This window comes from Callorhinchus milii, unplaced genomic scaffold, assembly GCF_018977255.1.
Source record: "Callorhinchus milii isolate IMCB2004 unplaced genomic scaffold, IMCB_Cmil_1.0 Scaffold1, whole genome shotgun sequence".
NCBI classification, from domain to species: Eukaryota; Metazoa; Chordata; class Chondrichthyes; order Chimaeriformes; family Callorhinchidae; genus Callorhinchus; species Callorhinchus milii.
In genome coordinates this window covers 48,053,616-48,081,554 of record NW_024704742.1, presented here as the reverse complement: position 1 = coordinate 48,081,554, position 27,939 = coordinate 48,053,616, and the positions used below count along the sequence as shown (strand labels likewise).

At 46.5% G+C, this 27,939-nt stretch overlaps 1 protein-coding gene across 1 annotated transcript; it reads right to left on the bottom strand.

Moving 5' to 3' along the window:
* On the bottom strand, positions 1-27,204 carry n4bp2 (NEDD4 binding protein 2). Its single transcript, XM_042340259.1, has 16 exons — positions 26,931-27,204; positions 21,698-23,249; positions 20,573-20,697; positions 18,391-18,479; positions 17,851-17,927; positions 16,318-16,467; positions 10,724-13,023; positions 10,296-10,381; positions 8,319-8,364; positions 5,392-5,642; positions 4,554-4,675; positions 2,948-3,077; positions 2,107-2,295; positions 1,532-1,700; positions 674-797; positions 1-272 (listed from the first exon to the last, which is right to left on the bottom strand). Exons 1-16 carry the CDS (start codon positions 27,202-27,204, stop codon positions 227-229), a joined length of 5,730 nt encoding a protein of 1,909 aa, XP_042196193.1. The 3' UTR covers positions 1-226.
* Positions 27,205-27,939: the final 735 nt, after the last annotated feature.

Sequence of the window (27,939 nt, the reverse complement as noted above, 5' to 3'; positions counted from 1 at the left end):
TGCAAAAGAACATTGTTTTAGCAGGATAGACATTCAGTTTAATTCCTGTATTAAAACAACTGATACATTTTTAAACATTTCATTATAAAATCACTTAAGAGGCTTCACTGCATTAGTTCTAATTGTTTCCCTGAGTTTTGTCTTTTTAAAAAAATGTCCTTGAATGCATGAGAGTACAAAGATGTTTGAACACTGTGAGGAAATAACAGTCCAGCTAAAATAGCTTTCATTTCAGCAAAACATGGATAACGCCTGGCTGTGGCTCCTTGAACCTGCAACAAAGTAAGAAAGTAAGCCATTATTAGAAATAGTTTTATCTCTCCCACCTCTGACAACTTTGTGTAATCTACTGAATGTCACCAGGCAGCTCGGCTGTAGATGGTGTCACAGCCAAGATAGAATTCTCACCTGGATGCCATACATGCACACTACAGATAAGGGGTGATGAAGAGCCCATAAATATCAAGAATCCTGTCTGCTTTTCCCTTTCCAAACGATTTAGGAACGATTTAGCATCCCATGTCGCCACAGCTGAGTAACACAGATTGAATCATACTCTCACCAAAGCAGGAGGAAAGATGTATCAAAAAATACTTTTGCAGGGTGTGTAACACAACTCATTTCTTAGATAACTATCAAACAAGAGTTAATGAATACAGTGCAATAACGTTACCTGAAATTCTGGCTGTTGAGGTACTCAATGACTGCTGGTTTAAGACGTGCTACTCCACCTTGACTGTGGTTTCCTCTTCCAGTTATAACAGACAAAAAAGATTTACCGCCTTTTTGCTGGTGTTCTGAAAGAATTAGTAACAGTTAAGGCATATACCATGGAAGTAAATATGCATTAAATTTGAAGGGCATAAATAGACCATTCACAGCTCATCAAAGCTCCACACGTTTATTCAAAAATGGGTTTTACTTTACATACAAAATGCTATGCAACCAGTTAGAGGATCAAGAGTATAAGCATTTTAAATAACATTGCTCCAAGGGCACACTGTATAAATCTGGCAAGCATGTGAACTGCAAATGACAATTAATGTTGCTACATTGCACAGACTACTCCATGGATAGCTAGGACCCTTACATATTAGAGTTTGGCTTGCAGTGTTGAGGACAGCACCCAGATCCCCCCTTCCACCAATACTGTCCTGCTTCAGGTCCCTGTCAATACCAGCTTACCATCAGTAGGCGAGCTTTCAACAACTTCTCTCCCACTCTTTGAAACTCTTTTCTGAAATCCCTTCAACATGCTCCCTCCTTCTCCACTTTCAAAACCCAATTAAAAACCTCTCTAATTGACTGCATCTCCAACCACCTTCCATATCCACTAATCTCCCACCCAGTCTTTATAAGGCACTTTGAGATTTTGCCTATGTGAAAGGTGCTTTACAATTGTAATTGGTTGTTTACAACTGGACTGACTATGAAAAGACAGTACACGTGTTCAAAAAGGAGAATGGCAGAGCTTCCCTCTTTCCAGGCTGACTCTGGATTCCTTTAACCTTACTCAATACCATCAACCTACCATGAAGCTTCTCAAGCAGCACATTTTTCAGGTGGTACAAGGCTTCGTTCACATGAAGTCCATGCAGATCTAAAACATTGTTTGGAAGTAGTGATGCATTCACTTGATCAAAGATTCGTACAGCAGCTCTGTGATTAGCTTCTTTCATCTTCTCTCCATGAAGGTGGCCCTTTAAACATAGATGGTTATATTACAGAACAATCAGAGTAAAACAGTATTTTGAAGTGCACAAAACAGCCCATCACCACAAAAGCTCATAGAAATTATCAAAAATTGTTTCTCCGATTGACATTTCATTGTAAGAATGAATTACAATCAAGTAGAACACTAGAACGATAGTGAAAACGTGTGATAGATTCTGTCGGCTCACTTAGAACATCTCCAAATTACCAAGGGTATTATTAGGTGACCTGTGTAATAATAATCTTTGCATTTGATATAGCGCCTTACCACGTCTTCGAGATGTAACAGCTCCTCACACGCACAAAAATTGGTACTAAACTGTCAACAAGACTAATCCAGGAGAAACGTTTACCAGCTTTCTTGGGTCACCGCTACTTCTTAAGAGTCCTTACCTGCTGTGCATAATGTGTTGCCACTTCCTTCAGACCCCTTTGATGGGCTTCCGCTGCCTTACTGAAACATTCCTGTTGCTTGCGACGATGCACAGACGCTTCAGCCCTGAAATCTACATAATCTGGGTACTCGATATCCTGGAACAGGTATTCATTTTGTACCACCTTTTTTTCCTTAGTCGCCTTTATCTTAAACAAATGCAAAAGGGAAACCATAATTGAATTAGCTGCAGCAATAAATCCACAAACAAAATCAATCCCTTGTTTTGGTCATGGTGCAGCATATAACGGATGAGACATCTGCATGATGCCTAATGCTAAACAACATAAGAAATCCCATCATTGGACATCTCATTTAGAATCATTGATCTTTTGCTCTTCACAACTATTCTCTCTTGGTTCTCTATCAGCTGGTACAGAAAATAAACCACACATATTCCAGTAGTTTGGTGTAGCAGTTCATAATAAATTCATAATAACCATGTTCAGTATATCATTAACAGTATGGTTAAGCACTATAGTTAATTTGCATTCTGTGTGATGATCCATTACTTTCAGTGTTTTCATAACTACAATGATCCTAATTGGTGCAGATGGTAGTGGATGGTGCTTTGTTTTCCACAACAATTTTTATGTCCACCACATTGCACTTTGTCCTCAGAAAGTCAATGTGTTATATATCTTACTATCAGTTATCAGAAAAGTGTGCAAGCCTTAAAAAGTACAAAATTCTGATCATTTTTTATAGTTTGTTAATTAAATCATCAAAGAGCAATTTGACCTTCAATTTAGCGACTCTGAATTTTTCATATGTTTTAAGATATTTCAACCAACTGCTCACCTTAAGCTTGTTCCTCTCAGCACTCTGTTCATTTTGAGAGGAACTATCCTGAGCTACAACAGTTCTTGGTGGGTATGGATCACAGTCAAGCACTGAATTCAGAAATTGTTCTGTCTGATTGAAAGAATAACTAATGGAAAAAACAAAATTATTTTTTTTCAAGCTCATTCTTTTTGTCATGAATAAGAACTACAAAGAACATTAATTACAGTAAATGGCATTTCTTTGCCTTGTTACTTAATGTCAATAGTTTATAATAATAATCCTTGCATTTGATATAGCGCTTTTCAGGTCGGGAGGACGTCTCAAAGCGCTTCACAGAACACACTGTAAAGTGAATTAACTGTATATTTGTGGGCGAACGCGGCAGCCAATTGCACACAGCAATGTATCCCACAAACAGTTGTAGATTAAAAATGACCAATTTATTATTGTTTTTGGTTTTGGAGGGATTATTATTAGGCTCTGTGTGGAGTAAGGAAACTTGCCCAAGGTTTCGCTCTGCCTGGAATTGAACTCAGGTCTCTCACTTGCAAAGCAAGTGCTCTAACCACTGAGCTACAGGACTCTTATCTATCTTCTCAGTACACTTATAATAATAATCCTTGCATTTGACATAGCGCTTTTCACGTCGGGAGGACATCCCAAAGCGCTTCACAGAACACACACACTGTAAAGTGAATTGACTGTATATTTGTGGGCGAACGCGGCAGCCAATTGCGCACAGCAATGTCCCACAAACAGTCGTAGATTGAAAATGACCAATTTATTATTGTTTTGTTTTGGAGGGATTATTATTAGGCTCTGTGTGGAGTAAGGAAACTTGCCCAAGGTTTCGCCCTCTGCCGGGAATTGAACTCGGGTCTCTCGCTTGCAAAGCAAGTGCTCTAACCACTGAGCTACAGGACTCTATCTATCTTCTCAGTACACTTCACATCTAATGACATACTAAATGCAGATAGAAGATTACAATATAGTCTTACATAATTTTAAGTTTTATTGAGGAAGTACTAAAATTAGGCACGGTGGAATAATTTTTTTATTAAGTGACAATCAATCTGACTATGTAAGGCATCTCCTCAACCAATCTCCTCACCTTATCCTCCTTGGGGGGGGCGGGGGGAGAAAAAGAAGAGGCCAAAGTCTCCTTGAACCTGAACTAGCTTTGGCAACCGAATGTCAGAATTGAGCCAGCCCTCTGTGGCGGTCTCAGTAGTCCAGTTCCTGACCTAGGTGGGTCCGCAGTATTCCAGGGCACTGCTGCTGACAGGACAACCTGACTGGCTCATTGGCAGGACATAGAAAGGCAAACCAGTCATTGGGGGTAGGGCCTTTTCCCACTCAGATCCCATTACCCTGCAAGCCTCAGGCTCCAACCCTCGACTTTTGCCAACCTGTACCTAACACTTTTCAGAATCAGGTAAGCAGGATGCATCTTTCCAGGGAGGGAACGAGCATTCCATTCTAAGCTGAATGCAGAGAGGAACAAGAACATGGAGGGCTGACACAAAATAAATGATACTGCGCAAGATATTAAAAAAATTCTCCCCCCAAGTTGCATTTTCCACAACTAACAAAAGCCTAGGCATTCTGGAATGAAACTCACTTGTTATCTTTATACATATCCATGATGAAGTGCTTATCAATGCCTGGAAACATGTCAAAGAGTTGTTTCTCCTTCAACTTTGATGCACAGTCTTTTTTGGGCAAGAGAGAACTCAAAATGGACTGCAAGAGAGAAATAATGAAAATAGCTGCAATATGTTATATATGATTGAATTAAAGATACTTGTCCTCACTTTTAAATGCCTCCATGGTCTTTCCCCTCCCCAGTGACCTTCTAAAACCCTTCCTTCCCACCCACTCCCTCTGCTGGGCAGGCCTTGGTCTGCTGCACATCGCCAGTCTGCATCAGGTACTCCACCCTGCACACCCCACCATCGGGGTCAAGCTTTCAGTATTTTTGCCCCGTAGGTCTGGAACTCCATCCCGTAGTCCTTGCGTCTCACTCCTTTCCTCTTCTCCGTCAAAGTCCATCATAAGACCAGTCTCTTTCACCGCATGTTTGATTATTTTCCCACCCCACTGCCCAAGGCACCCACCACTCCTAAATTAAACCTCCAGCTCAGATGTAAATCCTCAACTGTCCGAGCACCTTGGGATATCTTTCCGATGTGAAAGGCGCTATATGAATTGAATTTACTGTTACATAGTCTTTTAACTTAACACAAATGACTATATTTTTAGGCTAGTATCTTGCAAAGAAGATGCATGTTCCACCCAATTCCCAGACTACAAAATCGCTGATATTTGAAGGGTCTTTCATTTTTCTCCAAGAATAATATAAAGAGCACCATTCACTTCCACTTTTCACTGTGTTCTTGCCAATCATAGTTCCAGGCAACTGAAATAATTCCCATAACAAAACTGAAATGCATACATACCTGGTCTTGCTTCACCTGGAAATTCATTTCCTCAGACATGATGTGTCTTAAGGAGACACTAGGAGCCCGAGAGCCCCAATGGTCCATAAAAGGTAAGCCTTGCATCACGTTATGATTGGCAGTAAATGGCTGAACAATTGCCTTATTTCCTTGATTTCCACTAGTTTTCGCTACTTGCTTCAAGGAAGATGAAGGGTCCTCTTCTTCCGCGCCCTCAAGTTGACACTTTAAGTCCAGAGATAAATTGTCATCTAAAGAAATACATTTGTATATTTTTAAACTGAAACAAGCAATAGACAAGCTCAATTATCAAGTAGGATAACAGTTTCTTTAATTTGTTCAGCTAAAGTTAACATTAAGATGCAGAGCGACAACTCTGAAACTGACATCAAGAAAGAGAGCATATCTGCACGTCTCTCCTTACTTATGATTGTCTACGAGAAATTCCTATTGAAAGGACACTTGAGCAGCAGTTCAGACAACAATCCAAGGGCCCACTTTCATTGTAAATGACAACATTTCAAATAGAGCCAAACAGGAACTTGAAGTACACCGATTCCCTTTTTCAGGCAGGTCTTGTTCGCAGCCTTCCAAGAGCTAGTCCTTCTTTCATGGGGGTAGGCTAAGGGTAACAGCATAACAACAGTACTGATGTGCTCTATTGATGCCAGCCTTTGTGATATTAAAAACACACAACGTTTTATGAAGGATCTCCAAATCAACTTAGTCAGTCAGTGCTCTCACTGCAGGGATTAGTTGCTGTGGTAGCAGAAGGTAAATTGCGCCTCAGCCCTTACTCCACCTTGGTACCCTTTACAATACAGCAATATCCTCAAGGGAATCCTGTCCCACCATCTTACCCCAATACTAGGCAATGATAAACTGCAGAAGCATCTCCTACAGCTCATACTATTCATTAATGACTTGGAAGAGAATACATCTTGTTACACTTGCTTACGATACGATATCAGCATATATGATCAATACAAGGAAAATACAACAACATGGATTTATATAGCGCCCTCCATGCCGGACGGCATCTCAGAGCGCTTCATAATAACGGATCCTGGGGCCGAGCCGGGGGGAGGGGGAAGAAGGTGACCAAAGGCGCGGTCGAAAAGAGATCTTTAGCCGAGACCTGAAAGTAGGAAGAGAGGGGGCGAGGCAAAGGGAGCGAGGAAGTGAGTTCCAGAGCTTCCAAGGGTAGTGGCTGAAGGCACGGCCGCCGATGGTGGAGCGGAGTATTCGGGGGACGAGGAGGAGACCAGACCTGGTGGAGCGAAGGCAATCGGCACTGTTGTGAGGAGAGAGGAGGTCAGAGAATTAGGGGGGTGCAGAGGAGTGGAGGGATTTGAAAACAAGAGTGAGGATCTTGAAATCGATCCTCTCTGGGACAGGCAGCCAGTGCAGTCTGGCAAGGACTGGGGTAATCGGGGAGTGGAGTTTGGTACAGGTAAGAATGAGGGCAGCAGAATTCTAGATGACCTGGATTTTATGAATGGTAGTGGAGGGGAGACCGGTCAGGAGGGCATTTGAATAGTCCAGCCGAGAGGTGACAAAGGCATGGACCAGGGTTTCGGCGGCTTTTGGAGTGAGATATTGGCGGAGACAGGTGATGCATTGAAGAAATTCTGGACCAATTAAGTAAGGAATAACAATGGATTTTAATGCAGATAAATATAAGGCAATGCTTTCTCAAATTTATAAATATATTTCAAAACAGCTTACAAATGAATGTAACATAACTATGGTCCCTTGGTGTTGCGACTGAGCTATTCCCAACAGAACCACCACAGGAATTTAGCAGCAGTACAGCACTAAGGTCGAAGAGCAGATAAATCAAGAGATAGTAATTAGGTGATGTGAAGTTCGTTATAAAAACCATTACAAGAAGGAGAAAAGACTGATGAAGTTCAATAATCTTCAGGTTCTGGAAAACAATGAGGTTAAATAGGATACAGTGCAAATCAATTTCAACATGAGATGGACAAAGTGGGGGAAATGGGAAAGGAGAAGAAGAAATTAGTCAAGATCAGAGGAGCAATAAACAAATTATTCCTAAAATACAGAACAAAAAAAGGTTGCAACTAAGACAGAGGGCAAAAGAGCCCGTGACTAGAAAGGAGAAATGTTACAAGAGCATTGTCAATATATGTGAGCAGCATTCAATTCTCAATGGACTTGAGTTTCGCATAGTTGAAATGTTGTGAGTGCGAAAAAGGGAAATTAAGGAGGCAGCTTTCATAACAGAGGAGACATGTGAATTCTATCTGAGATCAGAGGAGAGGACAAGAATATCAATATAAACCAAAACATTTAGTAGAACAACTACTTGAATTTATATAGCGCCCCTCATGCAGGACCTCACCACCATTAAAACGTGCTTTGTTATAACTTGGGATTCCTTATCTTGGGGACCCATTCTCATTATAGCTATTAACGAATAGAGTGAACAGTAGGCGACGGCTCTAAAAGTTTTGTCTTTGCATTGCAGATCTAAAAATTTTTAAAAATTTGCTTCAAGACAACGCCAGCTAACAAAAGAAGTAACTATGGGGTCTTTAGGTCACTCACATCACTTCCGGTGAGCACAGCTTGATGCGATGACCCCGAAGCCCACCTTTTTGGGGGGCACAGAAGTCCAGGCAGCTTTGATCATGAATGCACAATGAATACAGTAACGCTCACTGGTGATCGTGCCCAGTTACAACACTAGCTGGGATTTTATGGAACCAAACTACCAAGTGTATGAGAGAAGAACATGATCAAGTACATTTTCAGGAAGAAAGCTGAATAGGAAATAGTGTAAATATGATTCATTTGATTTTATTCTCCATTCTGCTTATTTGATTTCATCATTTTCGTAAGTTATAAATATGTAATTTTCAGGGGCTGTTCAGCAATGTATATATAGAAATATCTACTACCTTCCAAAAGGAGCTGATATGACAGAGCTTCTTGTCTTTGCCGTTCCTGGAAAAAAAAGAAATGCACATCAGTCAAGCAAGATAAAATGATTTAAGTTTAAGGTGGAAATTAACCTTCAGTTAGTAAGTTACGTTTTTGTTTACCAAGTGTCTGACATGCACCATGCTTAAGTATCCAAATCAACCTGAGATTTCCATGCATTCCCCTACATATGTAAATCCCAGAGATAGATTGTTGGAATGGAATTCACACTCTCTCATTGGAGGGACACATCCTGCTTACCTAATTCCGGAAACCATTAGGCACAGGTTGGCAAGCGCCAAGGCTTGGGGACCCCAGCCTGTATGTTGGGGTTCAAATGGAGTCTAACCAGTTAAAACCGCAGTTTGCCATTATTATCACTATCTGGCAAGCTTTCCCGCTGAGCTTTCTCGTCCAGCCAGAATCAACCTACCCGTTAGGGCTTTGGCTAGCATGGTTAACAGGAGCTGAGTGGGATGCCTTCCTGCCCCGAGTGACTGCTTCTCTTGCTCATCCAGGTCCTGCCAATGAGCTAGGCTGTCATCAGCACTGCCCTGGAATACTGCAGACCCGTCAGGACTACCAAGGCCACCACAGATGGCTGGCTCGATTCTGACACTCCGGTGCCAAGCTTGTTACCTTGGAGCCAGTTCAGCTCCAAAGAGATCCTGGTTACCTCCACCCCCCACCCCCACCGAAGGATAAAGAAGAATAACAGCTACATATATGTGACAAAGCATTTCTTAAAATTAGTTATAGTAAAACTTCAGCTTACCAGACTCCAAGTATCTGGAATTCATACCTAGCCAGACCAGACCCAAAACAGATTTTTTAAAACATTTCCACGGGCCCACGTGTAGACTCCCACCTGCCCACTGTCCTAGAGCTCGCCCCCACCTCACTGTGCAGCCTGTCCTAGAGCTCGCCCCCACCTCACTGTGCAGCCTGTCCTAGAGCTCACCCCCACCTCACTGTGCAGCCTGTCCTAGAGCTCACCCCCACCTCACTGTGAGATGCGCACCCGACCCCCTAGAAGAGACAAATACAAAATCTCATCTAAAGGATGGCCCTTCCAACAATCCAGCAGTACCACACTGGATGCCAACCTAGATTATGAACTCAAGTTCTGATGTAGGGTTCAAACTCACAGCCTGCACATTTAGTCAGTAACAGTGTATGGACGCGCAAAGAGGCATTTCTTAAAATTATCTACCATACAATTGTCTACTCTTACTCTGAGTGGTACTGGCAAATTGGAGCCAACTTTTTTTTTGGTGAGCATGTTTAATATATGCATAAACCCATTACCTTGCTTAAAAATATCTAAGTCAAACAGAGTTCCATGTATCCCACCTGCACATGGTAATACCAGAGATGTTCATTGGAATGGAAATCACACTCTCCCTGAAGGGACACATCCTGCTTACCTAATTTATCAAATCTGAAAGCAGTTGTATTCAGAGTACTCCCAGATTAGAAATTTTACTGATAACATACAAACTATTTTACTGAGGCAACTAATAAAAAGGGCTCAATCCTATCAGAACTGTATTCAATAATATTGACATTGGTCATAGCAACTTTCAAGTCAAGAGGATCTTTGAAAGCACTTCACAGGATATACTGTAAAACGTGTACATTTTGTAGGCAAACAGAGCAGCCAATTTGCACATTGCAATGTCTCAGTAACAATCATAAAGTGAATGACCAGTATTTTTTGAGGGTTTCCCTTCTCTTTTCAAATCGTGCCATTTACGTCTACCTGAACAGGGTTAGTTTAACATCTCACCCAAAGGGCGGCACCTCCAACCATACAGTACACCTCAGTATTGGTCTGGGGATAAACCTTGTCTGAGACCCAACATGGGCTTCAACCCATGACCTTTTCAAGGGCTTTCAAGCTCTGGGATCCAGAAGTAAAACAAATAATACTGCAAACTATAAATTGTACTCACCAATATAGACTCTTTCCACTTCTCGTGAATCATTTTTGCTAAGCTCAGATCAATCTGGACGACACAATCATCTAAAGTCATAGCATCTGAAAAAAAATCAATGTTACACAGATGAGACGTCCTCCCGACGTGAAAAGCACTATATCAAATGCAAGGATTATTATTATGAGAGGAAAAAAACACTAATCAGAAACAGAAATAGTGTGTTTCAGATCAGGAGGACGTCCCAAGTGCTTAAAATACCGTATTTTCAACCCCACTGCATACAAATATTTTATTCAGATCCATTAAAAGGGACTGCACAGTTAACTAAATTCTACACCCATTGGGACATTAAAATTTTTCTACCCAGGTACAATGTAAAAATTCCAAATAATACATATATGGTTAGGACAACTGTACAGTGAACAGCTATACATCTTGCTTACCTGGATCAAGGCCTACTGAACCAAATAGCTCATTGAGCTGAATGGCCAGTTCAGGTGGTAAACACAATTCCAAGGATTTAATGACCAGTGAATCAGCATACATTCCTAAACCATTCAGCTTTTCACTTTCATCTTCTTGTCCAATCTCTTTCTCTTCATTCCCATTTTCTTTTTCCACTGTATCAGAGCTGAACTGACTTTCAGTACTCAGTACATTTTGAGTATTCAAACAGCCCTCTGGATTTGATTGTGAGGCGTTCATATTTTCAGAGTTCATCTCTTTTATTTCTGCACATTCAGGGAAACCAACATCCGCTTCTTTTGTCAGTTTTATACTTGAAGTGTCTGACGCTTTGTCATCTATACATTCTGTGTTTCCTGATTCCTTTCTGAGCAACACTTCATTGAGTTCTGGTCTTAGAGTGCATTCATTGCTGGGATTAGGTAACTGACTGCAATTTATATCAGATGTTGGATTGCGTACATCTACTACACGAGAATCGACAAGTTCAGTTACAACTTCAGATTCTGTTTCAATGTTAGGTGAGGGGTTTAAGTCTTCAAAATCCTCAGCATGGTCAGGCAAATTATTAGCACTGCTAATTTCCTCTTCATTAGTTTCGGACATTTCTAAATTTGCATCAGTTGCCTTCTTACTAGCACTAGGCAACATATTTTCTACAGCTGTAGATTCTTCATTTGGTGGCTGCTCATCTGATTTTGCATTCTTTGTTTGTGATACTTGGTTCAATTCTTGGGGTGGTGCTGACTCCTGCTTCAATAAATCTTCTCTTGAGAGTTTCATGCCAGAATCAAGCAATAAATTGGTAGTCCATTCCACATCATTGTTGCACTTTTCATACAAATCAGTCAGATCCTCGAAGGGGACAGATTTGAAACAATCACGGAGTATCTGCAGATTCGCCTCTTTATTAACAAAGACGCTTTCATCCACATGTGTACTTTTGTCATACATGACTCTATATGGCACTGTTTGGTTAGGATTTACACATTTTTCTATTGCATTCAAATAGGTTGATTTAAATCCATCTACAGTTCCAGTCAATACTTTAAATGGAACCAAAGCAGCTTTTTGCGTCTCAATGCGCCACAACGTCACAAAGTCCTCCGGTGCTGTTTGTGTTCCGTTGCAGTGCCTTGAATTCTCTGATGGTATAGTCCCATTCTGAATTTGATCAGAGATCATGGAGGCCTGCTCTGGCAACTCAGCAGGGACAGGGCTCGTGCCACTGAACGTCAGTGCTAGTTTGCAAACTTTCCCCATTCTCCTTCCTTGACGAGACTTTGTATTTGTGTGGGTTTCAAGTAACTTCTCTGAAATTTGTTCTAAAGCAGTTGCACATTTCGGTTCCTCACAATTCTCAAATTTTGTTTCTGAATCAGAGGCTTCCTCATTTGAATATATTTCAGAATCATTGCTATTAGAGGCGAGTTTGTCTACAGATTCATCATAGTCAATTGTACCTGACAAAACACAACATCTTTCTCTATTTTCATGTTCATTTGAACTGTTCAATGCTTCTTTTATTGAATTGCTTATGTTGATTAGCTCCTCGTTATTAGTTTGACCTCCAATCTCATGATTTGTGCATTCGGTTTTCCTAGTTTTTCTTTCTCGCTGGTCTTGAGGTTTTGGGATAGTTACTGCTGGCCAGTCTCCAACAAAGTTCCCGAGTTCTGATTCAGTCCTCTCAATAGACTTGTTCACAATCTGTGCCTTTTTTACAATTGAAACATCTTCTCCACACACTGGGGGCATTTCTAGAACCCCTTCTGTATCACAAGAACTTTGTCGACTCCTCCTTCTAATTCTCTGACCAATAGTACTAAATGTAGTTGTTATATCAGAATCAGTTATGTCTCCATGACCATTCAAACCATCTGTATTTTCTGTTGCATTAAACTCAGATTCAATATTTCTCTCATCCGTTCCTGCTTCCATTTCTACATTTGAGCAAATGTCTGAACTATCACTAACTGCTGACCGTACAGTCTGATTAAATTTTTGTAACCGTTCTCCATTTATAAACTCTGAAAGACCATGGTTATCGTCACAATCATTCCCAATCTTATGATTTCCACTTTCACTAGTGTAATCTGCCAGTTGCCACATGTCTTTCACCAAGTTATTATCAGAGGACATCACTTCAGTCTCTACTGTTTTTCCATCTTCCATACAAGTTAAAGGAGACACAGGAGTGTATGATGAACGTTTGAGATCTTGGCAAGCTGCTCCTCTTAGTGCTATAGCCGAAGGCTGCACCTCTGTATTTGTTACCCTGCAAATAGACAAGTACATAAATGTAACCTCAAGATCAGTGTATTGGAAAAATTCTTACATATTTAAAAAGTAATATTTTGGCTACATATTTAAACTGAACTATGAACTGAACATTTGCTAGACTTGCACCATGAACCAGAAAAAAAATTGAGTGATAAGACTTTTGAAAGTTGCAGGTTATCTTTTCAGTACATGGTTTATGTTCACTCAACAACAACAACAAGATTCCATTTATAGAGCGCCTTTCACGTCGGGAGGACGTCCCAAGGGGCTGTACAGTTGGGTCAGGACCCGAGCCTTGGGGGGAAATGGTCAGGGTGAGGGGAGGGAAGGGAGGGAGCGAGGAAGGGGTAGAGAGTCGAGAGGGGAGCTGAAGGCACGGTCACAGAGAAAGGTCTTGAGACCGGCCTTGAAGGAGGAAAGGGAGGAGGCGGCGAAGGCACTGGGGGATAGAGTTCCAGAGCCTCGGGGCTGAGAGGCTGAAGGCCCGGCCACCGATGGTAGGGCAGTTGGGGCGGGGGATGTGGAGCAGACCGGAGCCAGAGGAACGGAGGGTACGGGCAGGTAGGTAGGGGGATAGTAGGTCGGAGAGGTAGGAGGGAGCAAGGCCGTGAATGGCCTTGTAGGTGAGGATGAGGATCTTGAATTCGATCCTCTGGGGGATGGGGAGCCAGTGGAGGCGAGCGAGGGTGGGAGTGATGTGGTCCCGAAGCCTGGTGCGGGACAGTACACGAGCTGCAGAGTTCTGAATGACCTGCAGCTTGTGGAGGGAGGTGCCGGGAAGGCCGGCGAGGAGAGAGTTCCCATAGTCCAGCCTTGAGGTGATAAAGGCGTGGACCAGAGTTTCAGCAGCGTGAGGGGTGAGGTAGTGCCGTAGTCTGGCGATGTTCCGGAGGTGATGGAAGGCGGTGCCAGTTGTGGTGCGGATATGAGGGAGAAAGGACAGCTCAGGGTCGAACAGAACCCCGAGGTTCCTGACTGGCTTTGAGAGGTGGAGAGTGCAGCCTTGGATGCTGATGCTGTCAGCGCCTGAGGTGCGGAGGCGCTGACGTGAGCCAATCAGGAGGGCCTCAGTTTTGCGCACGTTGAGCTGAAGAAAGTTGTCTCTCGTCCAGGACTCGATGTCGGACAGGCAGCTGTCAGGACATCGGTGGTCGTGGAGTTGAGGGTAGAGGAGGAAAGGTAGAGTTGGGTGTCATCCGCATACATGTGGAAGTTAACCCCATGTCTGCGGATGATGTCACCGAGGGGGAGCATATAGAGGGTGAAGAGGAGGGGACCGAGGACTGAGCACTGAGGGACACCACACGAGACAGTGCGGGGGCCGGAGGAAAAGCCATTTGTGGAAACAAAATGAAGACGGTGGGAGAGGTACGACCTAAACCACTCAAGGACAGGGCCTTGAAGGTTGAGGTGGGAGGACAAGCGGTGGAGTAGGATAGCGTGGTCGACCGTATCGAATGCTGCCTATAGGTCGAGGAGGACGAGGAGGCAGAGGGAGCCCTGGTCACAGATGGTCAGGATGTCATTGGTGACCTTGACCAGGGCGGTTTCTGTGCTATGGGCAGCACGGAAACCCGACTGAAGGGGTTCAAATAATGAATGGGTGGAGAGGAAAGAGCGCAGCTGGGAGGTGACAACTCGTTCAAGGACCTTGGACAGGAAGGGGAGGTTGGAGAAGGGCCGGTAGCTTGATAGCTGCGACGCATCAAGTGAGGGTTTTTTCAGGGTGGGCGTGATGATGGCAGTTTTTAAGGGAATGGGAACAGAGCCAGAGGAGAGGGACAGGTTGACGATGTCTGTGATATGTGGGGCAAGGAAGTGGAGCTGGGAGATAAGGAGTGGAGTGGGGATGGGGTCAAGGGAGCAGGTGGTGGGTTTCAGGGATGTTGGAGGGGAAGTGACCGAGGAGCGGATTCCCTTGATTTTGGATTCAAGGAAATCCAGCATCTCCTCGCAGTGAAGGTTGGAAGAGATGACCTGCGCGGGGTGGCGGGGGGGACGGAGGAGTCGGGATGTGGTAGAAAATAGAAGCCTGGGGTTGTCCTTCGCCTCCAGGATTATCCTGGAGTAGAAGGACGATTTGGCCGAGGTTAGAGTGGAGCGGTAGATTTTGAGGAGGTGCAGCCAGATTTGTCGGTGGACCGTTAGGCCAGATTTGAAGCAGGTGCGTTCAGCGGCCCACACCTGGCTCTTCAGTGAGCGGAGGTGGGTGGTGAACCAGGGGGAGGAGCGAGAGTAGGACAGTACGGGAGGTGATGGGGACAAGAGTGTCGAGTGTGGAGGAGAGGATGTTGTGGAGGAGGGTGAGAGGAGAAGAGGGGTCAGTGAGGGTTGAAGGCCAGAGGGAGAGGAGTTCAGAGGACTCCAAGGCAACGGTTAGGGATTGTGGGGGTAACTTCTTCCAGGGGCGGTAGAAGATGGTGGTGGGTCTGGTGGAGGTGGGGAGGGGGGTGGAGGTGGTGAAGGAGATGAAGTGGTGATTGGAGACGGCTTTGTCGGTGATAGTGACATCCAAGACACTGAGGCCCCGGGTGATTACCAAGTCGAGTGGGTGGCTGTGACTATGAGTGGGGGAGTTGATATGGAGGGAGAGGTTGAGCGAGGAGAGCAGGGAAGAGAAGTCCGAGGAGATGGAGCAGGAGGGGGTGAAGTGCAGGTTGAAGTCGCCCAGGATGATGAGGCGATCAGAGCAGAGGCAGAGAGATGTAAGAAGTGTCGAAATATCGGAGATGAAGGTGGGAGAGGTTTTAGGGGGCCAGTAGAGGAGGAGGATTTTGAGTGAGAGGAAGGAGGGGTGGGAGAGGGTGAGGTGCTCGAAAGAGGGGAAAGAGCCAGAGGAGTAGGGGGATAATATCCTTGAGATAAGGGCTACACCACCTCCACGGCGGTTGAGGCGGGGGATGTGGTGGGAGGTGTAGTCGGGTGGTGTGGCCCCCGTGAAGGGGAAGGTGTCGCCTGGGGTGAGCCAGGTTTCCGTTAAGGCCATGATGTCAACGCTCTCATTAAGGATGAGATCGTTGATGACCAGGGCCTTGTTACAGAGGGAGCGGACGTTTTGTAGTCTGATGTGGAGGGAGCGGTTGACAGAAGGGTGTGTGGGGAGGGAGGGGTGTCCAGGTTGTGAGGCAGAGATGGGGGGAATGGGGATGAGAGGTTGGCTCCCCGGGTCTGTGTCCGGGGTGGCTGGCGAGTGTGGTGGGGAATGGGGCAGTCGGTGTGGCTTAAATACCTGAGTAGGTAGGCCCAGGCTCCTCCCCGCGCTGTCCTGCCGCCACTCCCCGTCACTTACCCAAAGTCTTCAGTCCGTATGAGAGAATATTCTGTTCTTTCAATTCGGGCAGGTGTCAAGGACCTCATGACAGAGCCAACAGTCACGTGGCGTTCATACCGCTCCAACATTGCTTTAATTTTCTCTTTTGGCACACCATGGGTGTTACGCCTAAAAACACAAAAAAACTCTTGGTTAACTTAACACAATAAAAAACAATTAAATAATACTGTTGGGAAACAAAGCTTCAAACTAAGAATCTCCAATTGTTAAAGTGTCCTACAATTTCAATTTAAAATGCATCACATCCATGCATAAACATGAAAGAGGAAATACTGTATCACTGGACTAAACACAGAATGGATACTACAATGCAAGATACAAGATCGTAACATTTATCAAAGGTTGAAGGTGACATTAACCAAACAGATTTCTCCATGGTATCTGGGCAACAGAATTTAGGAAAGTACTGCATTAGAAAAATACCAGAGTCCATTTGGCTCGCTACAAAGTTTAACAACAAATCCTACACCTCTCTCTCACTTATACAACTCAAATCTTAAACCAAATAGCCATCTAAAAGTCTTGAATTTGTTGTCACAAACTACCATCCCAGTTTCTTTGGATCAGACTGGGATATGATACACATGGAAACACATCACCATGCTTAAAAGTAACCAAACCAAGCTGAGAATTCCTTGCATCCCACTTACACATGGAAATCCCAGAGATAGATTGTTGGAATGGGATGCAGTAGACTACTCCACATATTCATCTGTGTAATTCTATATTCACCACTTGCTGTGTAAAACAATTAAACAGGTCAGTTTGCCTTCAACCTTTTGAGCTTGAGTAGGTAAACTTGTTCCAAAATTGTTGACTATACCAAGCAAATATTGTTCGCATTCAGATTACCCAAATATTTCAGCATCTTCAATGCTACAATAAAGAGCTCCCCTGAATCTTTTCTGTTGTGGTGTAAACAATCCAAACTTTTATATATTCTTGAAGCAGTTCTAGGAGGTTAGCCTGGGAAGTTTGTCTCGCCAATGCCAAATAATATTGCAAAACAAAAATAAACTCTTATAATCATATTGCAATTTATCAGAAAATAATTTACAGAATACAAAAGTGCATAGTCAGACCTGCTGGTTTGGGACCCTGACCTGCCAAAATTGAACCTGTGTACTAGTGAAAGTGAAACCAAACACAGAAAATGAGTGACAAATCCTGGCCACTTATTTTAGAGCTAAAAGAATTCTACATGATTGAGAAATCAGGATCCGACAAGGTCTTATTTATGCCACTGTTATGCCATGGATGCTGCACATACTCCAAGGTGAAATAGAGCTATTGTCAGGTCAGTTAGCACGTGTCTGCTGCCATTTACGTCTAAAGCTAGGTGAAGGGTGCAGGAAATTGCAGTAGGATAACATTATGGAAACAAGGAAACGTTTCTGAATATCAAATGACTGCTCCTCATCTTTTTTCCCAATCCACTTATTTCAGTAATAGGTTGAAGTGGTTTATTGCCAAAAAAATCCAATGCCTCACCATTCAAGCTCCCGTGGTTTGAACTTCCACCAGGTATTAGGCTCACGGAATACAACTTTATAATTGTACTTCAATGCCTGCAGAAAAAAGAAGAAATTTGAGGTTTTAGAATCCCCCAAAAAAGTTACTTTACTGAAGTTTTACTCAAGATTGCCTCAGAGTGTAGGTAGCAGAGTGAAGACAATGTAAAATACATCAGTCTGAGCTGGTACCAAAAATAGGAGGACCAATACACTCTGTAATATTTTTGCTTGTGAGATGTCAAATATCTTTCCTTTGTCATGTCACCATGCATTGGAAAGCACATTGGTAAGTCCGAACACCACCACACCACGGTTTTCCTGAGTAATGCTCAGCTAGAGAACACCCACTGCATAATGCAACCCAAAACATTCAGTGCATATAGACATTAAATAGCAGAGTGCCAGAAACTACAAAAAAATAAAATTACCAATATTACAAATGAAAACATGCATTTTTACAAGATACAGCAAATGTTTTCAGAATATACAAACCAATTTCTAAACCACTTTTACTCACCACAGCAATGTAAGGTTTCATCTCCCAAGCCTGTGTGTTTGTGTTATCTATTATAACTGGAGAACATCCCTGCTCCATAGCTTCTTTAGCTGAAATTAAACAACATCCTCATGAGATACAGGACACATGACCAGAAAGTTATTTGATTTAAACAGTTTAAAATAATAGTCACAACAGCAATAATATCCAATTTATTATTATTATTAAAAATGAATTGACTCTACCAAACCCCAAAAAATCACGTCGTGGTGGACATTGGTTCTTGACCACACTTCTTCATTGATGTGTTCTCAATATTATTTTACAGGGTAAAAAAATGTAATAGAAAGTAATCTAGTCCCTTTTTTTTCTGTGGTTGGTTGCAAGACAGAGACCTAGATAAATTCTAGTTGAACCGAGTGCTCTGTAGGAAGGGGAAGAAATCTAACAAGGAGTTTTTTTCAAAAATTGATAAAAATAACAACAAAATGACATTTGTATAGCGCCTTTCACATCGAGAGGATGTCCCAAGGCACTGGACAATCAGTATTTCGGACCCGAGCTGGGGGTTGGGATCAGGGAGGGTAGCGGGAGAAACAGGGTGATCAAAGACATGATCGAAGAGGGTCTTGAGACGCGTCTTGAAGGAGGCAAGGGAGAGGGCGAGGCAGAGGGACTGCTGGATGAAGTTCCAGAGGGTGGGGGCAGTGTGGCTGAAGACCCGCCTGCCAATGGTGAAGGACTTTGAAGGTGAGGACCAGGACATTGAACTGCATCCTGTGTGATGGGAAGCCATTGGATTTGGGCTTTTTAAATATTTTTTTAAAAAAATTATGTAACCTCATCCTTGGTGGTAATGAGGCAGAGATCAAAACTTCTTCCTACAGAAGAGATTCATCTCCAGAGGTGGCAACATAAGTTGCCTGTTTGATAAGATATGTTTGATAACTGTTTGATAACACAGCCTCAGACACAAGCAATCTGATTGAGCTCTCACCCCTCCTTTATAGGGAGGAGATAGTTTGTGTGACCGGTCTGTACAAACAACCCATAAAAAAAATTAGAGGCTTCACGTAAGAAAACATGATCATCTGTGAACTCTAAACAACTGCCAACACACAGATGTGCATTTTCCTTTTTTCTGTGGTATTCACTTCAAAATGCAAATAGTGTAAATTTCACATCAGCAAAGGCTCCAAGGAAAGAAGGATTTTGAGATACAGTGCAACCCAATGCGGCTTCAAGCCAATTACTATACTGCTGCAATCCTGTACCTTGAAATAAAAATTTGTGCAACCGTGCTAGACATGAGTAATTCATGCTGCCTTTTTATGATCTAATGGTCTTGCTCCTGTCTGGTGCAGTCTTGCAAAAATGTGATATGCAAACACATGGTCTTTGTTATGTTCACAGGTATCTCTGAGACAAACCAGATGGCCTGTACTCATCATTAAAGGAAGGTTGAGTTATGAATGAAGTAAACATGTCAGATATAAAGAGTAGTTATTGCTTCTTAGAGCTGACCTGATTGGAGAACCCTGAAGCCTCTGTTCTCCGGATTAGGTAGCTATGTCATTTCTAACATAGCTTTGCAGTGCTGATAAAGAATATTTAACGTGCCATTCATGATCAATATTAATCCTTAATCTTACATTTGATATAGCACCTTTCACATTGGGAGGACATCTCAAAGTGTTTCACAGGATATATCGGAAAGTGACTGTGGACCTTGACTGTGTACCAATTGCGCAGAGCAATGCCCCACAAACAGCGCCAACAACTGAGCCAAGCTGATTAGTTACTTCAGGAAAGTGTGCAAACAGAGCAACATAATTTTTTTCATCTTTCTACCTCTGCAACTTCCTTTAACTACTGCCCCAGCCGCTCCCACTGCTCAGCGAACACCAGCCTACATCACGACCACCCCTCACCACCACCCCACTCTGCTCCACAATCAATTGGTGGCCCTTCAACAATCATGTGCCCGCTCTCTGACTCTAGAGTCACACCACCTTATCCCTGCATACATCTCTTCAACTGTGCTTTTAGCCACCTTTCCTCTCGATTTCTCCACCTCGCCCCACCTCTACCCCATCTTTGAGACATCCTTCCAAACATGCAAGACGCTATAGAAATTTAAATTGTTAGCAAGATACTGTAAAAGTATACACAATAGGAAATAGCAGATGATAGAACCGCTCACCTCGGTTTTGGTTCCATTCATGAGCCTCTCCAATCAAGCAAGGAGCGAACTCGTATTGTCCATTCTTACAGAAGTAGTCATCTGTACTGAGAATTATTCCATTAGGCCCTTGTCCAACAAGATTTCTGCCCAAATACATAAAGCATAAACTTATTTCAATTTGAAGTTTTTTTCTCGTTTGAAAAGGTTCAGGTTTATACAACTGAAAAATCATGGAGTAAGCATGCAAAAAAAAATCTAATTATCATTCTGATAGAATGATTTAAAAATCTACTCAGTATACAATACATTAAATAAAAGGGAAGCCTGAGATTATTCTCTTTCAAAGTACACCCCACCCTCCAAGTATATTAGAATAGATAGATATGTCACCATTACTTAAAGTTTCTCATTTTAAAATATCTGCCTGTTCAGATCTCCAGTCCTAGGCTGTTCACTCCAGTGATATAACTGACAGCATTGATGAAGTCATCATTTAGGACTTCTAAACAACTACACAAACATGACAAGATCCTCTCTTGCTTTGAAATTCACTCCAGTGTAATTTCTACATCACCATAGTCCCCATGCACATACAGCTTTAGAGATTTGCAAATGGGAAACATGAATATTTCATAACCATCATTACCAATTGAGATGACTCCATGTACTTCAATGGGAGAGGATGCTTGGGACCAGCCTGGAAACAAATATATAGCCAGTTGGCTGACTCCAGGAAAGCATAGTGTTGGCAAGCAGGCAGAAAAGTGCAATTCCCATTGAAATAAATACAGCTATCTATGAGTTTCTAGACTGGCCTAGCAAAAAGTACAATCCAATACAGGATTGCTAAGGCCTCAAGTTCTTACTCTTAAGATCTCCATTACCTATTTATCCACCAGCAAAAAATAGTGCATGTGCAGAATTGCACACAAAGATGCTTGAAACAATTTAGTCAGGGTCTGAGCAGCTTTAATTCTGCCTGTTGCACACTACTTCATACACGTGTACCACAGTATTTTTTGCCAGTATTTCACAGCCCCGTATCCACCTTCTGCTTCAAAGCCCAACACAGACAAATCAACATTCAGATAACTGATGTCCTTTTTTTACTGTATAAAAGAATTAAAAAATCTTAAGTGTTACCTAGCTAGAGTACTTTTGCCTGATCCTGGAAGTCCCCTCAATAGAAACAGAAGTTTGGCTGGTCCCACTGTCATCCTGCTTGTGTTTTGTGCAGAAGACTGCAACCGCTGATGGTCATGTAGATTTAACCATGGTTTGGATTGTGAATTGTTGGCAATTAATCGACTATTATCCAAATGAGGTGGACCAGAACCAGGTGTCCATCCAATAGGTCTCCTCGGTGAAGTAAAACCAGGCCTTGGTTTCAGAGGACTCAGTGCCACAGGGGTGACAAATGTTTTCACTGAACTTGCAGCCTGAAATTCAGGAGCCCATGGATTCCATACATTAGAAGGCAACTTAGAATTATTCACAAACAATGAATTATTTGAATGTTGAGGAGAATCTGTCTCTTCATTAGTGACCAATTTGGAGAGCTTTTCAGTACTTGAATCTTGCCTTACATCAAACCAATAAGGGAAACATGATGTGCTTTGTTGCTCATGGCCCGAAGTGTTCTTTGCATTCGCAGATGGTGAGATGGTGTTATTTGTTGCTTTAATTTCATTTGTTCCTTTGATTCCTTGAGATTTTTTAAACAAATCAAAATTTTCAAATGTTGCTGAATTATCATGTTTTAGATCATAGAGAAATCTATTTCTATCGGTATAAAAATTCCCCCCAGATTGATCAGAAATCTCATTGTTCCAGGAAAATCTATTTTGGTGGTCCATTTGATTGGATTGAGTGACATACTGCCTAGGAGTGGCTTCTAAGCCACTGTACTCCTTTGTTCCAATAGCTCCTATATTCATCCAAATTGCTCTTGATATACTGTTGCTTTCACTTTGATTCGGCCAGATACTGGCAGACCCTATTGCGTTTGGAAATACATTACTCTGATCAGAATCAACACAGGACTTCTTGCTACTGAACCCCTCAGGAGTATCCAGACCAATATGGTTGCAATCTGATTGAGCTTCTGAGCTCTGCTCAAATATGTGGTTTTCTCCATGAAAACCTGGACTCGAATTATCTTTGAGGCTATTTGTGTTTAAGGTAAATGGTGACTGCCTGAGAAATAGCCTGTCATCAGGACCTATTTGTTGCCAGTTTTGCTGTTCATTTGATAAACCAGTTGGAGCAGATTCCAAACTTGACTGAACCCGCCTTGGGAACTGATCATTGATATGATTAGCAGAAAATTGGCCCATGGGAGAATTATACTGGTTGAAAAATGGCTGGTACTGTTTATGGAATTCAGAGCTGCTTTTATTTGTGGTGTTTGTAAAACATGTTGCTAATTCATTTTCGATTATGAAGTCAAAGTCTTCAGTCAAATCAAATCCAGATCTCTGAACACTTTCAGCAACAGAATCTGAATTATTTATATAGTCTCTTGGGACAGTCTGGAAAGTCATTTTGCCTTCTTCATTAACTTGATCCTGTTCATCATCAGTCAAAGCAGCTGCCACAAAATCAAATCCTGAGGAGTCTGCAGACGATGCCACCCTTGTAGCTACTCCTTCTGCAGCATCAGACAGTAGAAGCAAAGAATCCATGGCATCATCAGCTGGAGAAGCAAAAAAGAAATTTGTGCATAAATATACTAATAATTTTCTTTCAAAAGAAATCCTCTGAAACATATTCATACAATGTTAAAAATATAGCATCTTATATGAAATCTTATGAAAAAGATATTGTGCCAGGGAGTCAAGATGCAGTAAAATATTTACTGTGTTACAAATACGAAGAAATGTTCAAACATGCTAACAATGATTCTTCCCACGGTCATAATTAGTTACAGGATCATTCAACAATTACTGTACCTCAAACATTATGTTAATAACTGCAGCAATGCAACATTTTCAAAACTAGTAGTTGTGATACACATTTGTTTATGTAAAAGTAAACATGCTTTTTTTAAAAAAATCAAGCAACTTGGATACTTTCAACATGTGTAATTACTATAGTTCATGAAAAAATAAATTACATATTTAAGAGGTTACACAGCAAACAACTTCACATAATCGGATTCAGCTCCGAAATTTAGGTTTCAAACTTGCTTTGATTAAAAGTGATCATTTTAATGAGTGGTGGAAAGAAATTGCAAAGTCATCTACTGTAATCAACAGCTCGCTGCACGTCCCCCACCCTCTCCATGTCACCATCGGTGCATCAATCCTATGCACCTCTGAAACTCCCTCCCTCTTTTTCTGGCTTTAAAGTCCCACCATAAAATAACTAATATACTATTTCTTACAAGCTTATGGTCATCTCCCTCACTCACACAGGGTTCTACCCCAGTATTACACAGTCACTGTACTTTACAGTGTATTCTGTGAAGCATTTGAGATGTCTCAACATGATAAGAAGCTGCATCAAATACAAGGATTATTATTATCCCTTGTAAAGTCCTCTAAGATATCTCTCTACGAGAAGGGTGGTACGTAAATTGCCCAAGGAAACCTTGGGCAAGTTTCCTTACTCCACACGCCTAATAATAATCCCTCCAAAAAACAAAACAATAATAAATTGGTCATTTTCAATCCACGACTGTTTGTGGGACACTGCTGTGCACAATTGGCTGCCGCGTTCGCCCACAAATATACAGTCAATTCACTTTACGGTATATTCTGTGAAGTGCTTTGGGACGTTTAGAACATGTGAAAAGCACTATATCAAATGCAAGGATATTATTATTATTAAATCCAAGACATTTCCTTTTCGCCAGAAGTCACCAGGTAATAAATCACCAGGGAATCTGCAGGAGGCTTATCAGATTATATAATGTTTTGTCACATGGAGCTTATGGAGGCTGAGCCCATAGCATCAGAGTTAGCTCAACCCTGCAAGAGCAGGACACAAAAGGGTGGGTGGTGGGATGGGAAGAGTGAATAGTAGCTCCAGTGGAGAGAAGATGGCACTCCAGGAATAGGGCCTTCCTCCCTCCCTCCCGGGCAGTGCTGCATCTCTCCCCAGTATAAGCAGGTCTGAGCTCTGCAGGAGAGCAACGAAAGTGAAAGTCAGGTCTGGGGGCACTGGGCTGGTGGGGAGTGGTTGGTGGGGGCGGGCTGGGGGCTGGGGGGGGGCTGGGGGGGGTGGCTGGCTGGGGGGGGGCTGGCTGGCTGGGGGGCTGGCTGGGGCTGGCTGGCTGGGGGGGGGCTGGCTGGGGGGGGCTGGCTGGGGGGGGGCTGGCTGGGGGGGGGGCTGGCTGGGGGGGGCTGGCTGGGGGGGGGGCTGGCTGGGGGGGGGCTGGCTGGGGGGGGGGCTGGCTGGGGGGGCTGGCTGGGGGGGGGCTGGCTGGGGGGGGGCTGGCTGGGGGGCTGGCTGGCTGGGGGGGGCTGGCTGGGGGGGGCTGGCTGGCTGGGGGGGGGCTGGCTGGGGGGGGCTGGCTGGTGGGGGGGGGCTGGCTGGGGGGGCTGGCTGGCTGGCTGGGGGGGGTGGCTGGGGGGGGCTGGCTGGGGGGGGGGCTGGCTGGGGGGGGGGGCTGGCTGGGGGGGGGCTGGCTGGGGGGGGAGCTGGCTGGCTGGGGGGGGCTGGCTGGGGGGGGGCTGGCTGGCTGGGGGGGGGGCTGGGGGGGGGCTGGCTGGCTGGGGGGGGCTGGCTGGCTGGGGGGGGGCTGGCTGGGGGGGGGCTGGCTGGCTGGCTGGGGGGGGCTGGCTGGGGGGGGGCTGGCTGGGGGGGGGGCTGGCTGGCTGGCTGGGGGGGGGCTGGCTGGGGGGGGCTGGCTGGGGGGGGAGCTGGCTGGGGGGGGGAGCTGGCTGGGGGGGGCTGGCTGGCTGGGGGGGGGGCTGGCTGGGGGGGGGGGCTGGCTGGGGGGGGGCTGGCTGGGGGGGGGGCTGGCTGGGGGGGGGGCTGGCTGGGGGGGCTGGCTGGGGGGGGGCTGGCTGGGGGGGGGGCTGGCTGGGGGGGGGGCTGGCTGGGGGGGGGCTGGCTGGGGGGGGGGCTGGCTGGGGGGGGGCTGGCTGGGGGGGGGCTGGCTGGGGGGGGGGGCTGGCTGGGGGGGGCTGGCTGGGGGGGGCTGGCTGGGGGGGGGCTGGCTGGGGGGGGCTGGCTGGGGGGGCTGGCTGGGGGGGTTGGCTGGCTGGGGGGGTTGGCTGGCTGGCGGGCTGGCTGGGGGGCGGGCTGGCTGGGGGGCGGGCTGGCTGGGGGGGCGGGCTGGCTGGGGGGGCGGGCTGGCTGGGGGGGCTGGCTGGGGGGCGGGCTGGCTGGGGGGGCTGGCTGGGGGGGGCTGGCTGGGGGGCTGGCTGGGGGGGGGGCTGGCTGGGGCTGGCTGGGGCTGGCTGGGGGCTGGCTGGGGCTGGGCTGGGGGTGGGCTGGCTGGGGGGGGGGCTAGCTGGGGGGGGCTGGGGGGCTGGCTGGCTGGGGGCTGGCTGGCTGGGGGCTGGCTGGCTGGGGGGGGGGCTGGGGCTGGCTGGGGGGGCTGGGGTGGGGGCTGGGGGTGGGGGCTGGGGGGGGCTGGGGGGGCTGGCTGGGGGCGGGCTGGTGGGGGGGGGCTGGCTGGGGGGCGGGCTGGTGGGGGGGGGGCTGGCTGGGGGCGGGCTGGTGGGGGGGGGCTGGGGGGGGCTGGGGGGGGGGGCTGGGGGGGGGGTGGGGGGGGGGGGGCTGGGGGGGGGGTGGCTGGGGCTGGGGGGGGGGCTGGGGGGGCTGGGGGGGCTGGGGGGGCTGGGGGGGGGGGCTGGGGGGGGGGGGGGCTGGGGGGGCTGGCTGGGGGGGGCTGGCTGGGGGGGGGCTGGCTGGGGGGGGGCTGGCTGGGGGGGGCTGGCTGGGGGGGGGGCTGGCTGGGGGGGGGCTGGCTGGGGGGGGGCTGGCTGGGGGGGGGGCTGGCTGGGGGGGCTGGTGGGGGGGGGCTGGCTGGGGGGGGGGCTGGCTGGGGGGGGCTGGCTGGGGGGGGGCTGGCTGGGGGGGGGGCTGGGGGGGGGCTGGCTGGGGGGGGCTGGGGGGGGCTGGGGGGGGGGCTGGCTGGGGTGGTGAGCTGGTGGGGGGGGGGGCTGGCTGGGGGGGGGGGGGGGCTGGGGGTGTGGGAGCTGGCTGGGGGGGCTGGCTGGGGGCTGGCTGGGGGGGGGCTGGCTGGCTGGGGGGGGGCTGGGGGGGGGCTGGGGTGTGTGAGCTGGCTGGGGGGGGGGGGCTGGCTGGGGGGGGGCTGGGGGGGGGCTGGGGTGTGGGAGCTGGCTGGGGGGGGCGGGCTGGGGGGGGGGCTGGGGGACCCTCTGGTGAAGGCCGGCGCAGGCTGTGTCCGGCCGTGAATTACCTTTGAAGTCGCACTCGGACAGCACCACGTACACCACACTGGGGTCCAGGTGCGAGAACATCTCCATCAGCCGCTCCACCAGCTTCTCTCTGCTCAGCCCGGAGCCCGAGGCGGCGGCCCCCGCGCTCTCACAGGCCGAGGCCGAGGGCCCGGGCCGCCTGGGCTCCCCTCTGGCGAGCCCCTGCCGGGCCCCGGGGGGAGCGGGAGCGGCGGGCGCTGCCCCGGGGGGCGAGGCCTGAACCCAGGGCGCAGGATTGCGTTTTTTTCTCGGCATTTCCCACCAACCGCCGCCGCCGCCACCAGCACCTCACCCCTCGCGCAGCCCAGGCGCACGCGCACTCGCCCACCTAACCGGCCGGGAGAGAAACGGCCCGCGGGAGGGGACTCACGTGACCCAACGGCCGGCGGGTGGGCGGGGTCTCCGACCACGTGATAATGGCGGGGAGCGAGTCATCGCATCGTGACGTCAGAGCTCACAACAACAACAACAACAGCAGCAACAACAACAATGTGCCCCACAGCCCTTCCCCCAACCCCCTCCCCCCACCCCCCGGGAGCGGGTCTCAGAGCGCTTCGCAGCGGTGGAGCCCGATGCCAAGCGCGGGGGGCGAGGGGTGGGGGGGGGGACTGACCGTGGGCCACGGTGAAAGGTTTTTGGGTGCAATCTGAATATGGAGGAGGCGGAGGGGGGGGGGGTTTGTCGAGGCGGACGGGTTTGAGGGAGAGAGTTCCACAGTGTCGCATAAAACTTTCAGGCACAAATATGTCGGTGAATTTGCGGATGAAAGCGGAAGCCAATTTCCGCGCAGCAACGCCCTGCAAACATCTGTGAAGTGGATGATCAGTTTTATTTGTGGGGGGGCCACCTCTCTGCCTCCACCCTCAACTCCAGGACCACTACTGTCCTGACAGAATGTCTATCAGACATCAAGTCCTGGATGAGAGCCAACTTTCTCCAGCTGAATGTCAACAAGGCCGAGGCTCTCCTGATTGGCTCCCGTCAGCCCTC

What these genes read in the sequence shown, in the direction of transcription:
- n4bp2 (XM_042340259.1), bottom strand. Translation starts at nt 27,204, where the DNA reads ATGCCGAGAAAAAAACGCAATCCTGCGCCCTGGGTTCAGGCCTCGCCC. An exon ending in ATACGGACTGAAGACTTTGG is followed by an intron (nt 13,024 to 16,317) that starts GTAAGTGACGGG and finishes GTCTATTTGCAG; the next exon opens with GGTAACAAATACAGAGGTGC. An exon ending in CTGAGAGGAACAAGCTTAAG is followed by an intron (nt 2,296 to 2,947) that starts GTGAGCAGTTGG and finishes CATTTGTTTAAG; the next exon opens with ATAAAGGCGACTAAGGAAAA.